The sequence below is a fragment of the Sipha flava genome, unplaced genomic scaffold, assembly GCF_003268045.1.
Source record: "Sipha flava isolate LNK unplaced genomic scaffold, YSA_version1 41_pilon_pilon, whole genome shotgun sequence".
Classification (NCBI taxonomy): domain Eukaryota; kingdom Metazoa; phylum Arthropoda; class Insecta; order Hemiptera; family Aphididae; genus Sipha; species Sipha flava.
In genome coordinates, this window is record NW_020273144.1 from 2755642 (window position 1) to 2770746 (window position 15105).

At 31.6% G+C, this 15105-nt stretch overlaps 1 protein-coding gene across 2 annotated transcripts in view; it reads right to left on the reverse strand.

Moving 5' to 3' along the window:
* Positions 1-1006: 1006 nt before the first annotated feature.
* Positions 1007-15105, reverse strand: part of LOC112689020 (retinol dehydrogenase 10-like) — a 30873-nt gene continuing 16774 nt past the window's right edge. For both annotated transcript variants that reach the window (XM_025562516.1, XM_025562515.1), the window contains exons 4-7: positions 11832-11961; positions 8766-8886; positions 7804-7923; positions 1007-1120 (exon numbers count right to left, since the gene is read on the reverse strand). In XM_025562516.1, the coding sequence (XP_025418301.1) occupies positions 1054-1120; positions 7804-7923; positions 8766-8886; positions 11832-11961 (438 nt within the window). In that variant the 3' untranslated portion in view covers positions 1007-1053. The remainder of the gene's footprint in view (positions 1121-7803; positions 7924-8765; positions 8887-11831; positions 11962-15105) is intronic.

Consider the following 15105-nt stretch of genomic DNA (forward strand, 5'->3'; position numbering starts at 1 on the left):
TATAATTAGTTTTCAATTTAATATGGTTGATCAAATGTAGTTTAGTAGCTACTAGCTTACCTATGTACAATTGAACGATAGAAAAAAATGCATTTAAATATATTTTGTTCGGGTTAAAAATTAAAAAAAAAAAAAAAATGGCTTATTCATTGAATTATGTGGGCGCTTGAATCTGCAATTGTTAAATTGGAAAAACTATTGGAGGCTCCTTGATGTTCGATGTCATAGTATATTCTAAACATTTTGGCGCCACTGAACTGAAGTACCTTCTAAATAATTCGAACCGAAACATTTCAATAAATAATATGTGTGTGGACATTGTAAGCAAAACAAGGCCGTATTTGGGGGGGAGCCCAGGGTGTCTGGACCCTCCCACCGAAATTTCTTTAATATTTTACGAATGTTAAAAATACTTATTTATTTTTAATAACAAAATAAATATTTTCAGTCAAAAATGACTTAAGCTCCAATTAATCGTTGACTGCTTTTAGTTTTATATGATAATATCATATGAAAATATAATATTAATTTTAATAAAAGAAGATTAAATCTTTTTCTGTATTATTTTTAACCAAATATCTGTAGTTAAAATCAAAATTCAATGAAATTATAATATACATGTTTTGGACCTTTTCCGAAAAAAATTTATAGATATGGCCTTGAAGCAAGACCTTGCAAGGTGGTAGTTGCCAGGGGCGCAAACTATTAAATATAAGCGGAGACGTGTTAAAATTTTATATTTGACAGGAGTTGGGATATTTTTCCCAGAATATCCCAGAATAATGAATTATGCTGTATGATATAAATATGATTCGTACAAAACGCAAATTCATCTTTAAATGTTAAAGTTTTGTTATTTTTTTTTTTTTTTTAAAAATATACAAATAAAATATATAAATAGGTAGGTAATAGGTAGGTACTTATAAATATGTAAGAGACAAACAATTGCATTAACCCTACAATTGTGCCTTATTGTCTTATTCCTTTTTATACGAATATAAATCTATTGAACCTAACCAAAACTGCATTTTAATTTAACAAACATGAAGACAATTAAACATTGTTGATTTTTGTATTAAACGTGTCTCGCCAAAAATCCGCTGACTTTTGAGGTATGATCCTGGAAAAATAAAAAGCAATTTAATGTAGTAAGTTATTTGTGAATTATTTAATTACATTTAATATTATCAATGAAATGTTCGATTTCTCTGCGCAGGCCCGTTCATAAGGACCATGAACCAAAAGACCAAGGACCAAAAAGACATGGACGTGTTCAGACTTTTTAAGCTGGTCGTGCACAAGACATTTAAAATACAAATGCGATACCGGGCCACCAAAAGGGACAGAAAACACGATTTTAAAATTAAAAAAAAAAAAACCATTATTACCTACCTTATAATACATATATGAATATATTGAAATTTTTTCTAAATTTCTACTATAATTTGTTGTATAATAACGTCATATTGTTGGAATCATAACTGCGTCCCTTGGCAAAAATTGCTTCCGAATTGCGTCCTGGATATTTTTGGGGGCTATACTAGTTGCGCTCCGGTAATTTTTTAAGGTTATACTAATTGTGTTCCGATTTTTTTTTTTTGAGTGCATACTAATTGCGTCTCATATATTTAAAAAAACCAAACAATATTTCCCTTCTTATCCCATTTTTATACAGAATTAGGACTGTCTGTAATAATAATTACATAATGATTACTACTTTTTTTTTTATTTTAATGCTTTTTAATCCGGAGAATGGTTTTTAACAGATTTTTTTATCACAACCATGTCTTCTCCGTTTTCCCTGTCATTCGCCATGTCTGTGTTCCCTGTAGGAAGTGACTCCTGGATTGTGCATTATTTGACTGATGTATTTTGTTCTAGGTCTTCCTCTTGCTGATTATACTACTATAGGTAAGGCTGGGCAAGTTAATGATATTTTTTAACTCAGTTAATTGAGTTCATGTTTAATTAAGTTAACAATTAAGTTAATGCACATGAAAGTTACATGAATTAAGTTAAAAAATATCGTTAACTTAACTTCGATTAATAAGTGAAGTTAATTAAGCGTTGATATAAGTGATATATATATTTATTAACAATTTACAATAGTTCTTATTTAACACTAATGATAATGAAAATGTAGAAAAATCTTATTAGACTCTAATTAGAATAGAAAAATATACATTTCTTTGTTGGGATTGATTTGAAGCACTCAAATGTCAAATTTATGGTAATTTATGTACCGTTTGTTTTTATTCATTTTTCATATAAATCACATATGATAAATATAATTTAAAAAAAGTATTCTTTTAAATGTTCAATAATAATATGAAAACTAAAAATAATTACTACAGCTGAAAGTGTAACTCTAGTTACGTATATGTTCGTAAAAAAAAACGTTGATCAGGTCGCTCATTTTTTCGGTCAACTGGACACCATTTATTGTTTCCGGACCAGGGCCGGCTCAATGTGGTAGCAAAATAGGCCGCCGCCTAGGGCGGCACTTGTGTGGGGGCGTCAAATTTCAAATGAACCGAAGTGATTTAATTATTATAATATAATATAGTATGTAGAATTATATGTTCATTGTTCAAAATAATCAAAAATAAATATGTAATAAATAATGACTAATAATATACTATTGATACTTCGTTTACCGAGTAGGCACCAAAATCGTAATACTGAATATAAATAGAACGGAGATAACGATACATGCATTAGTCGACCACAGACGAATGCACGTTTTTATCGAGTTTAGAATTATTATTTAGTTGGAAAACAACGGTCAATAAGACAGCGGCATTTAATCACCTGCCTGACACGTAAATAGTTGTTGTACAGTGATAGTGGTAGTGAAGATCAAGTGCGTGAACGTGTACAATTTTTAATTTTTCGCATAAATCAAAATAAATTTATAACTGCAATACCTAATTGGTATTAATTTTGTTGGATTATTTCATTAATATTTATTGAATATGTCAGAGCAAAAACGTATACGGTTATCAGGAGCTGCATATCGAAAACAAAAATTAAAACGTGATGAAGAAATTAAAAAAAACTCTGGTTCTTTTGAAAAATATTTGAAAAAAAATAATGAAGTTTTAAATAATTCAGAAACACATTCTAACATTATTTTAGAAGAACCAAAAACCTTAGAAGTTACTGATAATTTAAAAGAAGTTGGTAACTCAGAACAAAGTTCCGATACCATTGACATTTTCAATAATGAAATAAACACAACTTTAGAAGAAAAAACGAGTTTTAAATCTAATGAAAATGAAAATAATATATCTGACCCCGGGACATGGCCAGCGATTTTTTCAGATTCATTACGACTTCAAATAGTAAAAGCAGGTCCCATTAAACCAAGTAAAGATTTCAAATATACCAGAGATGCGTTAAATCGACGGTTTACAATTTCAATTTTAAGTAAAGCATTAAAAAATAGTGAAATCATAGAACGTATGTCGTTAATATATTCTGTTAAAAATGATATTGTATACTGTTTTTGTTGTAAAATATTTAGTAGTGAAAATTATGCACTACCTAATTTGGCTATAATGATTGGAAAAACGTGCACAATATAGTTAAAGAACATGAAACATGTTTTTTCCATGGTTGCAACCAAAATACATTTTAATTCTTTAGAAAAATGTCTGCTGGATTAAATAGCAATCAAACTATAGATGCTGCCCATCGACGTGTATTAAATAATGAAACTCGGCATTGGCAAAATGTACTTGAGCGTTTAATGGCAATCATTGAATTTCTTGGTAAATAATGTTTACCTTTTTGAGGTACAAACGATGTTCTTTACGAAAACAATAATGGCAATTTTCTCGGACTAGTACAGCTGCTGGCAACATTTGATAGTGTTTTATCAGAACATGTTCGCAGAATTCAAAACAAGGAGTTTCATAATCATTATCTAGGTAAGGGGATTCAAAATGAAATTATACATTTACTTTCTCGATTAAAAATAAAATACTTGAAAAGTTAAAAAATGCTAAGTATTATTCAATAATTGTAGATTGTACTCCCGATAAAAGTAGAGTAGAACAAATGTCAATAACTCTACGGTTTGTTGATATTAACCGAGATACAAAAAAAGTAGATATTTGTGAACATTTTCTTGGATTTATTCCGGTTGATATTACCACAGGTCAGGAACTTACAAATGCAATATTGTCAGAATTAAGAACAAATAAAATTCCAATACAGGATATGCGAGGGCGAGGTTATGATAATGACTCAAATATGGAAGGTCGTCATTCTGGTGTACAAAAAAAAATTTTTAGATATAAATAGTCGTGCTTTTTTTGTACATACTCATACACTAAATTTAGTTGTAAATGATACTGGTAAATCATCAATTGGAACAAGTAAATTTTTTATTCAAGTTCAAGCTATATTTGTATTTTTAAGTGGTTCTATTCATCGATGAGCTGTTTTAAAAAAATATATAATACAATTAACTTTAAAGCCATTAAATGAAACTAGATGGGAAAGTAGAATAGATGCAATTAGACCATTCAGATATCAAACAGATGAAATATTTGATGCATTATACGAAATAAGTCAGGATATATCTTTTGATCAAATTATCCGATTAGAAGCTGAATTTTTAGCCAAAAAAATTAAAATTTTAACTTTGTGTGTTGCGTTGTAATTTGGCACTCAATTTTAAATCAAATAAATCTAGCAAGTAAAGCGTTACAGAAAGTAACATTAGATATATTTGGCGCAGGAAATATTTTATCTGAAACTATTAATTTTTTAAAAAAAACTCGATGTGATGAGAGTTTTAATACATTTTTAAAAGATGGCGAAACCATAGCTCTTGAATTGGATATTGAGGCTATTTTCACGCAAAAAACGAAAATACGTGCACGAAAAATAAAAACAGTGTTCTTTTCTTATGAACAACCAGATGAACCCATAATTAATTTAAAAACTAAATTTAAAGTTGAATTATACTTTTATATATTAGACGTAGCTCTCAATTCTCTCGAAGAAAGATTTGAACAATTACATAACCACTGCGATAATTTTAAATTTTTATATGACATAAGTAGTCATAAGTATAACGAAAGATAATATTGTGAAAAATTGTGTAGATCTCATTGCTACTATCAGAAAATGAAAATGTTAATGTTAGTAAATCAGATATTGATGCCATAGAAATGACAGATGAGTTAGTAGCAATATCCGAGTCAGGGGCAGATTCAGACCGAGATAACAGGGGGGGGATTTTTAACATGATATAGATATTTATATAGATACAATTAAAAATATTAATTTTGATATAGGTTATTTATTTAAATAAAAAAGTTTTTAAAAAAAAATTATATACAGTTAAATCCCGATTTACCGTTTAACTCCGATCGCCCCATTCGCCCCCTCTAGATCCGTCCCTGATCCGAGTTATAAAAACCCAATAGTACTCCGTTAGAAGTGTTACAGTTTATTGTAAATAATAACAATTTTGTACCAAATGTACCTGTAGCACTTCGTATTATTTTAACTATGCCTGTGTCGGTTGCATCTGATGAACGGAGCTTTTCCAAATTAAAAATAATTAAAAACTATTTGAGGTCTTCCATGAATCAAGAAGGTTAAGTGATCTTGCTACAATTTCTATTGAAAAAGAAGTAATGGAAAATCTGGAGTTTAAAAATTTACTGACTGATTTTGCCCAAGAAAAGGTTCGCAAAATTAATTTTATTTAATACATTTTTAATTTTGTAGTTATATATTTTTTAATGTTTAATTAAATACATATTGTTGATCTATGATAACGATAATGAATGTATAATGATGGTCAGAAATATTACTTGTTCTATTTCATACCCAACATTTATTTTAATTTGTTTTATTATTATTTTATATTTTGTAAAGAAAGCTGAGGTCAGTCAAAACATTTTTTTTTTAAGTAAAGCAAGGGTTCGTAGTTAAAATGAATGTCCATATTTTATTCAACCCTCCTCCTCTTTTCCATAAAATTAACTATTGCATAGGACAGCGTAAATTAGATTTGCCTAGGGCGGCAAAAAACCCCCATTGCCAATATCCCAGTTAGTAAATAAATAAGTAATATTAAAAATAGTTATTATCTAATACTCTCCATAACCTCTTCTTTACCTATGTCCTTGGTCCTAAGTATTAGTCTCAACGTGAGAAAAATAATATTTATAATTTTGCTACCAAAAAGAAAACGATATAGAAGAATCGAAAAATTTAAATGCTTATAAATAGCACCTAATTTATTAAAATATTTTGACTGTGAAATGTTTGTAAGTTAATATCGTTAAATGGAAATTCGTCGAAATATCCGATTTTGTTAAAACTTAATTTTGTACCAAAATAATAATAATAAAAATAATTAGGTTATAAATTATATTAAATAAAAATATAAAGATTAAAATTTGAAGTATTGCAATTTTGAAAATGAATATAGCCTTTATAAAATGAAGCAACTATATGGTTACCCATGCTCATATCGTAATTTATTAATTATTAATAAAAGTCGATAGGGTGAATCAATGAATTTCATAAAAATGATGAATAATGATGTTGGAATTTAATATAATATTAATAAACTAAGAGCTACCTATGATTTTCGTGATTTTTATCCAATTTTGTCTAAATAAAATATTTAAATGCTTATAGAATTTATTTTTGTAATAAAATAATAAAAATTAAAAATTAATTTTATTTTTTCATATTTAGTCGCAATTTCATTAATTTTGCAAGGCTGGGCAAGTTAATGATATTTATGGGTGACATCGCTATTTTTACCCAATAGTCTGAAAACGGTTGAGTACTTTTTCCAAGACCGGTAGGACCCCAATTGATTGTTAATACCGAGATAAATATGGTCTCATCTAAAATTTTTTCGAAATTTGTATCTTTATATTTTTCTAAATCTCATGAACTTGTTATCGAATGCGGTATTTTACAAAAATATTTTTTTGGTCTTGAAAATCAAAATTAACTTAATTAGAATAAATGAAAAAATATTACGTTAATTTCAAGTTAATTTGTAAGGAAATGAGTTAAGTTAATATATAAAGTTAATTTATCAGTAATGAAATAAGTTAAGTTAAATTTTAACTTATTAACTTGTTAATGTCCAGGCTTGACTATATATATATATATAGGTAGGTGAAAAATATGGTTTTCGCTTTTTATATTATTATTTTATTATTGCATTTGTAATTGTAACTGTATAAAAATATTATGTTTATTACCAATAGGCACAAATCTATTGTTTATGTATGTATTTTGTAATATTACCTATAGTAAAAAATATTATGGTATGGGAAAAAATGTAAAAGATATATTTTTTATGAATGCGAATCTACTAATACATTTTGATTCAAAATCTACCATTACTTGTTTTAAAAATCGTTATTTATTATCATCCATGTTGTACGATTGTTTAAGATGTTTGTTTAGTTGTTTTATATAAATATCAGTTTGTAACCTCTACACAGTATCGATAAATTGAAATATGTTTGCACAGGGCGCAATTAGTATTATAAAATTTTTTAAATGGAACGCAATTTGTAAGCGGCGTTTAAACTAGTATTAATTGATAATAATCCAATTAAAGTTAGAATTTTGCAGGTCGTGCCTGTGTTTTAGAGATACGACCCTAAGACACGCCTATGATAAGGATTCCCAACGCACCTTTGGAAACGTTATTGCGCCTTACTAGAGCAACGGTTTCCTATATTTTTACCCGGTGGTGCCCATTTTTGGACCAATTTTATAGAGATTTAATAATTAGCTGTCGCTCACCATAACATGGTCATGAGCAATCTCAAAATTTCTGGAACTGTTACGATGACTTCATCGCGTTTGATGGCACGGATTGCTGCGCTGGCCACTTGCGGGATCGAAATGATTGGCAGTGCAGACCTGAATTCAAAAAAAAAAAAAAAAACGTTTTCGTAAAAAAATCAAATACTTAGTACAGTTCGAAACAATGACGCGAAAGCTGTTTCCCAAACGGTGTTTTTCGCCGACCTTCGGTTCGTGCGAATCGGGATCGAAACGGTTATTTTTGCGGGTAGGTGTGCGTTTGCGGCCGACCGGAGAGGACGATTTACGAAAAATAATTTTCTCTTTTTCCATGCGTGAATTTTCATTTCATCGTAAAATGTTCACGCCCCGGTTGTGCGACAATCGTCAGCGCTGGAGTTTCGCCGCAGTTAATGAACGGCCGTACGTACGTGTACGCGTGTGCCAACAAAAACATTTGTATACAATTGATGCAGCGAGAGTAAAAAATGCGTTCAAAGGTGAGCTCGATGTGCGATTGAATTGCAGTAAATTATGACATAACGTTTTGCGTCGGTTGTCGCCGGCGGCATGCACACGTTTTCCATTGTAGGGAGACGCATATATGTTTTATCGATATGTACTGCCTTCGATAGTAATTTTTTTTTTTTTATAAATGTTGTGTTTTAGGTACAACCCGCATGCTAACGATATCGTGTGTAACTTTAAGACGGACAGCGGTGTCGATTAATGGACGGAAACACAACGAGACGGATAGTGTTAAGTTAAATATGATTTTAATACAGCGGCGTTCTGGAAGAATACCCATTGGTAATCGATTCGAAACTATCGCCGTGACATTGTAACATTTGTTACTGACCAATGTATAAGCGAAAAAACGAAAACGCGTACGGCCTACAAACCTCTCGTCGTGTACACTCGTTCGAGCGCAATGTACGTCAAACGTATTTTTTACTCACTTAACTTCCCAGTGTTTCACGTTGATCGGGGCCGAGTCCAAAAAGAATGGATGGACAGTAGTGAATTTTATGTTGTTGGACGGGTTGACTCTAAGCTCTTCTCTGAGACTAGCCATGAGCCCTGTGAGAAAAACGAAATCGATAGATTATACATCCAAAGTAATTGAAAACGTGGCGTAAACTAAAAGTTTAATATATATATATGTAAGTCGTGCTTTTTCTCTCTTTCTTTTTAGCATGTTTACAATTGTTTTTATACTTTCTGTTGGTCAGTTTGTCGTCATCACTCTGTCCCATCCCTGTTAACGCTAATATAGGAACGTATATATAAGCAGTGTTGGGACTTATCTAGATATATTTATTTAGATAAATTTTTTGTCATCTTTTATCTTATCTAGATAAATAATGCCAAGTTATCTAATTACTTATCTAAGATAAAATTTTTACTTATCTAGATAATTTTCTATATTCTTGCCAAGATTAGAGTTATTTTTATTCTTGTACGGAGACGAATCCAATAAATCAGAGATCATCAAAATCGGTCCAGCCGTTCTTGAATTATAAATTCTGTAAATAACTTGACTTTCTTTTATACATATAGATTTTGTATTCATAATCACAATTCGTGTATTGTTAATAAGTAATTATTATTTCTTGGTATGTCATTTTATTTGTACTTTCACGTCGGGAAAATATTTTTGGTATTTTTAAACTTAATTTCTTATATTTCCATGGAAGTTCCAAGTATAGTAGGTATTTGATTTTAGTATACATACGTAACTCATACGCTGAATAGTTATTACTTCACTCTTGGAACCCGTAAAGTCGTAATTACTTATAAAATAATGAAAATCATCAAATTAATATTATATGGAGAACAATATTGTTAACTTAAAATATTTTTTTATTATATTTTTTTATGTATTTTGTATTCATCCTGATACTTACAGAGCAATTTTCATTTTTTTTTCTGTAAAATTTTAGTGATTAACTGGCTTTAAATATTGTACATAATTTATAAATACTGTTTAATGGTACACTACATTACTACAATAAACATTAAACACCTAGGTACCTATTGATAATAATGGTTACAATCAGGGACGTATTTAAGAGGTGGGCCCATAGAGCCCCCCCCATTCACCGTATTTTATACTTTATTTATTATTGTAGGCCCTTTTTCACGCACGGGCACACGGTGAAATACTGAAATATCAATATATTATGATAATATGATATCATCTATTGAACGAATTACCATTGTATACACCCTGAAATAATTATAAAACGTGAAGTCATGCATATGCTAATAAACACCCCAGACGTCTTCAGTTATTGTAATTACAAAAATTATATTTAATTATATGTTTTATTACAAATTTGTGTAATAAAAGTTTTTGTTTCTATCAAACACTTGTATTTTGATTATTTGGTTATGAATAACGACAGTTTTGTTGAGATGGAAAAGTTATAACTATATATATACTTTGAACTTTTTATTTGTACCCCCCCCCCCCCCCCAATAAGAAATTCCTAATTACGCCCCTGATTATAATTGAGTCTTCATAGATATTATTAGAATATGAAATATTGACCAAAAAATAACATTTTTTGAAAATATCTTTTTTTTTATCTAGATTATATATATTTTAATTTTTTTTATCTATTATCTTTATCTAGATGGATTTGGACATATTATCTTTTATCTTTATCTAGATAAATTTTGCATTATCTATTCCCAACACTGTTGGCAAATATGATATAGTAAATGTAAGTTTGTAATGTGCAAATATTTAAAATTTACAAATTAAAATGTCTATGTCTACGATTATAATTGTATCGAATGAATGTTTTTGAAAAATAATTTAGGATACATAAATGAGAATAAAATTAATCATGGCTGAATCATGTGAACTTCGGATTTAACATCTGTCGGTCATCGCATATACGCAGTGCCGCAACTACAAAATAGGAGGCCCGTGTGCGGTAATTATTTGGGCCCCTTCCTAGGATTTATTTTTGTTCAATTTAAGTATCAATTTTTTTAGGTTTTGAAACACATTTCACATCAGTTAGTGTATGATATATGTATATATATATATATATATATATATATATATATATCAAATTAAATACCTATAACTGTTATATATTATACTTTATCACATATTTATGTAGTAAATTCATTTAAGTAGTTTAGGTAGGTATGTTGTACGCCTACTCAAATACTCAATGGCCTCATTGTTAAATAAATATTATATTATTCTAAAATATTATAACAACTTTACCTACATTTTTAAAAAATTTTCTTTTTATTATTAAATAATTGTGTGTTTGTAAAGTGTAATTTATTTCAGGCTGGGACTAGGGGACCCCCCAAATTTATGTAAGCCTTGGGATCCGTGTACGCGGCACACCATGCACACCCAGTTTTTGCGGCACTGCATACACGTACGATCATATACGCTCTTCTTCGCCTATGCTGTCAGGTATATGGTCATTATTTCGATTACGATTCGTTCTCCATCACATTGGTCACGAGATCTGTTAGATCTCTTTCACCGAGCACATACTTTCAACCGTCCCACATGATTCCTAATTAAGTCTAAACATTTATATTCTTTGGTAATATTAAAATCTAAATATCTGTGTTAAATATCTATGTTATGCGAAACCTGTCTAAAGTGAACGTTAGATGATGTTCGAGAACCTGCATCATTTGACGGAAATTATATTCGGCCCTTTACCGCTTAAAAACCGTACACAGGTACTGCGAATAAATCGAGCTTCAAGGTGATCGCAGTGTTTCAAATGGTTCAATGGAGAACGTAATACATATCTATCGACTGCGCTTTAAATGTATGAAGAAAATGTAATAAATGCCGTCGTTAGTGATCAGGCAACTTAGGCAATCGCCTAGGGCTTCGCACTTAAAATAAATTCGGGGGCCCATAACTTGTCAAGTTAAAATAGTGGGATATAATTAGGTGTGAGGAAATTGTATTGATTTTGCCTAGAGTCTCGCAAAGCTTGCCGCGGCACTGTTGTTATTTTATACTGACTTACCCGTGACACCGTATTTGGTAGCCGCGTAAGGGACAATATTAGCTGCACACGTGAACGCAGCCACAGAGGACGTGGCTACGATATGACCCTCGTTGCGTTTCTTCATAGCTGGCAAAAACGCTCGAACCATCTGCAAAAAAAAAAAAAAAAAATAAATAAATAAATAAAAAAAAAATTAATATATATATATCAATAAAAAAACCACGGTTGGTACCACTTCATAATCGCGCATAAAATACCGGAGACGCAAAAATTAAGGACCAATGGTTTAAATGGCTCTGTGGCAAATTTATTTTTATTATACTTAGCAGGGGCGCATCAAGGGGGGGACAAAAGGAGCAGTTGCTCCAGGCGACAATAGCGGCAAAGTGTTTAAGGACGGCAAAAAAGTCGATAATATCATTATTCATTTGTATTTAAAAATAAAATTGAATTGAATAGATGGGTATTTATTATTTTAGTTTATTATTAACTTGTCAGAATATCTAGAATTGTAATTTAGGAACCTATATTGGGATTTTTGGTTGAAATATAGCTGGAAACTTAATCATGTATTTAGTTTTATTTTTAGTATTATACTATAGTATATTATATTATAGTATATTATAGTATATTTTAGTATTATTGGCTATACCTATTGTATTAAAGCTACATATAATAACCGTGTGGCCCACACACAATATTAATATATATGAAATTAATTCTTCGCAAAAGGAAAATTTAACGAAATAGCTATGATAAATAAAGATAAAATGTATTTTATTGTCATTGTTTTTATGGTTGTGATCGTTTGGTGAAATACCTGTTTGTTGAAGTCTGTTGAGTTGTGTTGTACTGTGTAAGTTTATTAAAAATGCCCAATTTTAATTTTAAATGTAAACGTTTGAGTGGTTCACAGCATAAAAAAAAAGGAATAGCAAAAAAAGAAAAAGAAGAACAATTAAATAGAAAATCGGTAAAATTATATACCTATTTTAAGTTAAAGGAAAGTGTACCTACATTTTATTATTGTTTCAATTGATTCTTACTTAATAACTTACAATATAAAATTTATTTATCATTGGCGCGCGCACACATATGTTTTAATTCTTAACAAAACATGTTGCCATCGACCACCCATAACTTGGGTATATAATATATACTTGAATAATTATACTTAAATATATTAACTTAAAAAAAGGTCATTTCCAAATAAATGATATAGGTAACATATTATTGCAAATATTATCACTTTTAATTATCTAATATAATTATTTATTATTATTATTATTATTATTATTATATCTTACAACCACAAGACATTATAAAGGTTTGTCTCTACTAATGTTTTTATTACAAATAAAAGTAGTATGAATTAATTTTTTCTTTTCAAAAAATTTTAATTTTTATAGACACCATCAATTATTTGAATTATTATTTTAATATTTTTATATTTTATAACATTTGTTAATATGAATTAACCACATAGTTACTAATAAGCTCATATTTATACAAAAACTTCTTTATTTTATTTTTCGTTTGTCCTCCTAATAACGTAAACCGTAAACTATACTCGCAAAGAAAGATCTATTGACATATTAAAATGTAATACACTAATTTACTTACACGTTATAATATATATTAATGCGTGTTTTATATAAACATGCGTGGTAGACAAGAATACCGTAAATTCTTTGTATAATGAATTTTCGAATGAATTAAAACCGAACGAATCGAAGTTTATTATCATACCCGTCTTGGTAGAACTTAAAACTTATCTTTACTTTACGGTAAAGAATACAATTAAAATTGAAAGTGTTTGCAAACCACGTCTTCGTGCGCGCTTCTGGTCTAACACCGAGCGGTCATTTGCGGTCCGAAATATTTCGAAAATGTTTGGAAGTAAAACGATCGCGAAACAATAACGGTACGCTCACGTTTTACGAAAAACGATATCCGGACCGGTATCCGCAATCAATCCGTCGGCGCGACGTTTTCGTGATCAGCACTACGCGCAGCGGCGCACGCAGAGGGGGGTTAAGGGGTTGCAACCCCTCCGAAATTTTCTCCGATGTCTAGGTTAAAATTTACAAATCTTACAAGTTTGAAATATGAAGAGCTAGTATTGAATATCTAGTATCATTGATTATAGAATAGTCTATTATTTTATCAATGCTATTATTTAAGTCAAAATATATTAAGGATTTGCATAATTTTGTTAATTGTAAAATATTTTTACCTTGACCCCCCCCCCCCCCCCCCCCGAAAAAAAATCCTGTGTGCGCCACTGACTACGCGTGTTCGAAAGACCGTTTTACACGTGCGCTTAACGAAACAATCGATCTGCCGAAACGCTGCGGAACACGTGATCCCGGGACGCATTCGGGCGATCGTTGAATTTTTAAACGGATCGTTATCCCTCGCGCACCGAGAACTCGTGCAATATTAACCCGTACGAAGCGGGTACGCGCGCGCACGTGTATAAATAATAAGTGGTGGCGCACGAGCGTTCGCGGTCTTAGGGGAACCCCCCGGCTGAAATTTTTACCGGTGAACCCGAGCGCCGGCCGTCCGGAACCTAATCGTTCTACGGGCAAGCCGGGCAGCGTTAAGGGGTAACAAACGTACGCGTGTTTATAAAACGGGTATTCGTTGCCGCCCGAAAGTGTTATCGCACCGGCGGCGGTTTCGTTTTACGACCCTGCACGCGCGTTCGGAACTATCGCGGGAGAACCGTACACTTTTACGACCGACGTCCAGAGACTTGTTCTCCTGCCAGGAGCGGGGCGGTTGCTCCCCCCCCTTCCCCCTTAGCCGCGGATACGATCGTTTTGGGATTCGAACGGGATAGGCGCGACGGCGGTCTAGTTCCCGCGCGGCAACGAGCTGCCGGTTTAAGAGTTTCCCCTCCGTCCGCCGGGCTTTTATCCCGGTATTCCTGCGGGTACGTTTGTGCCGCGCGCGTTTTACATATCACGTTTTACGTGTCGCACACCATCCGAAACGCGCGAGTTTGAACGTGCCGACCCACGCGGTCGAGTTCCGCGATCTTGGCGACTTTTTGTCTTTCGCGTTCGCTTCCGATCGTTTTTGCGTCGCGAAACGGTTTTTCCGTTTACTGCGAGTTCAGTATACTCGTACGATGTCTTTGCTGCGTCCCCACGATTACTCGCCCCTCCTCGTGTATACGTGTTGCACGATTTCACCCCCTGCAATACCCGAAGCCACTCCCTCACCGAAAGCCGGTGTCTAATAGGAACTCCACGTAATCGTACCTACTCATAATAGTCCATCG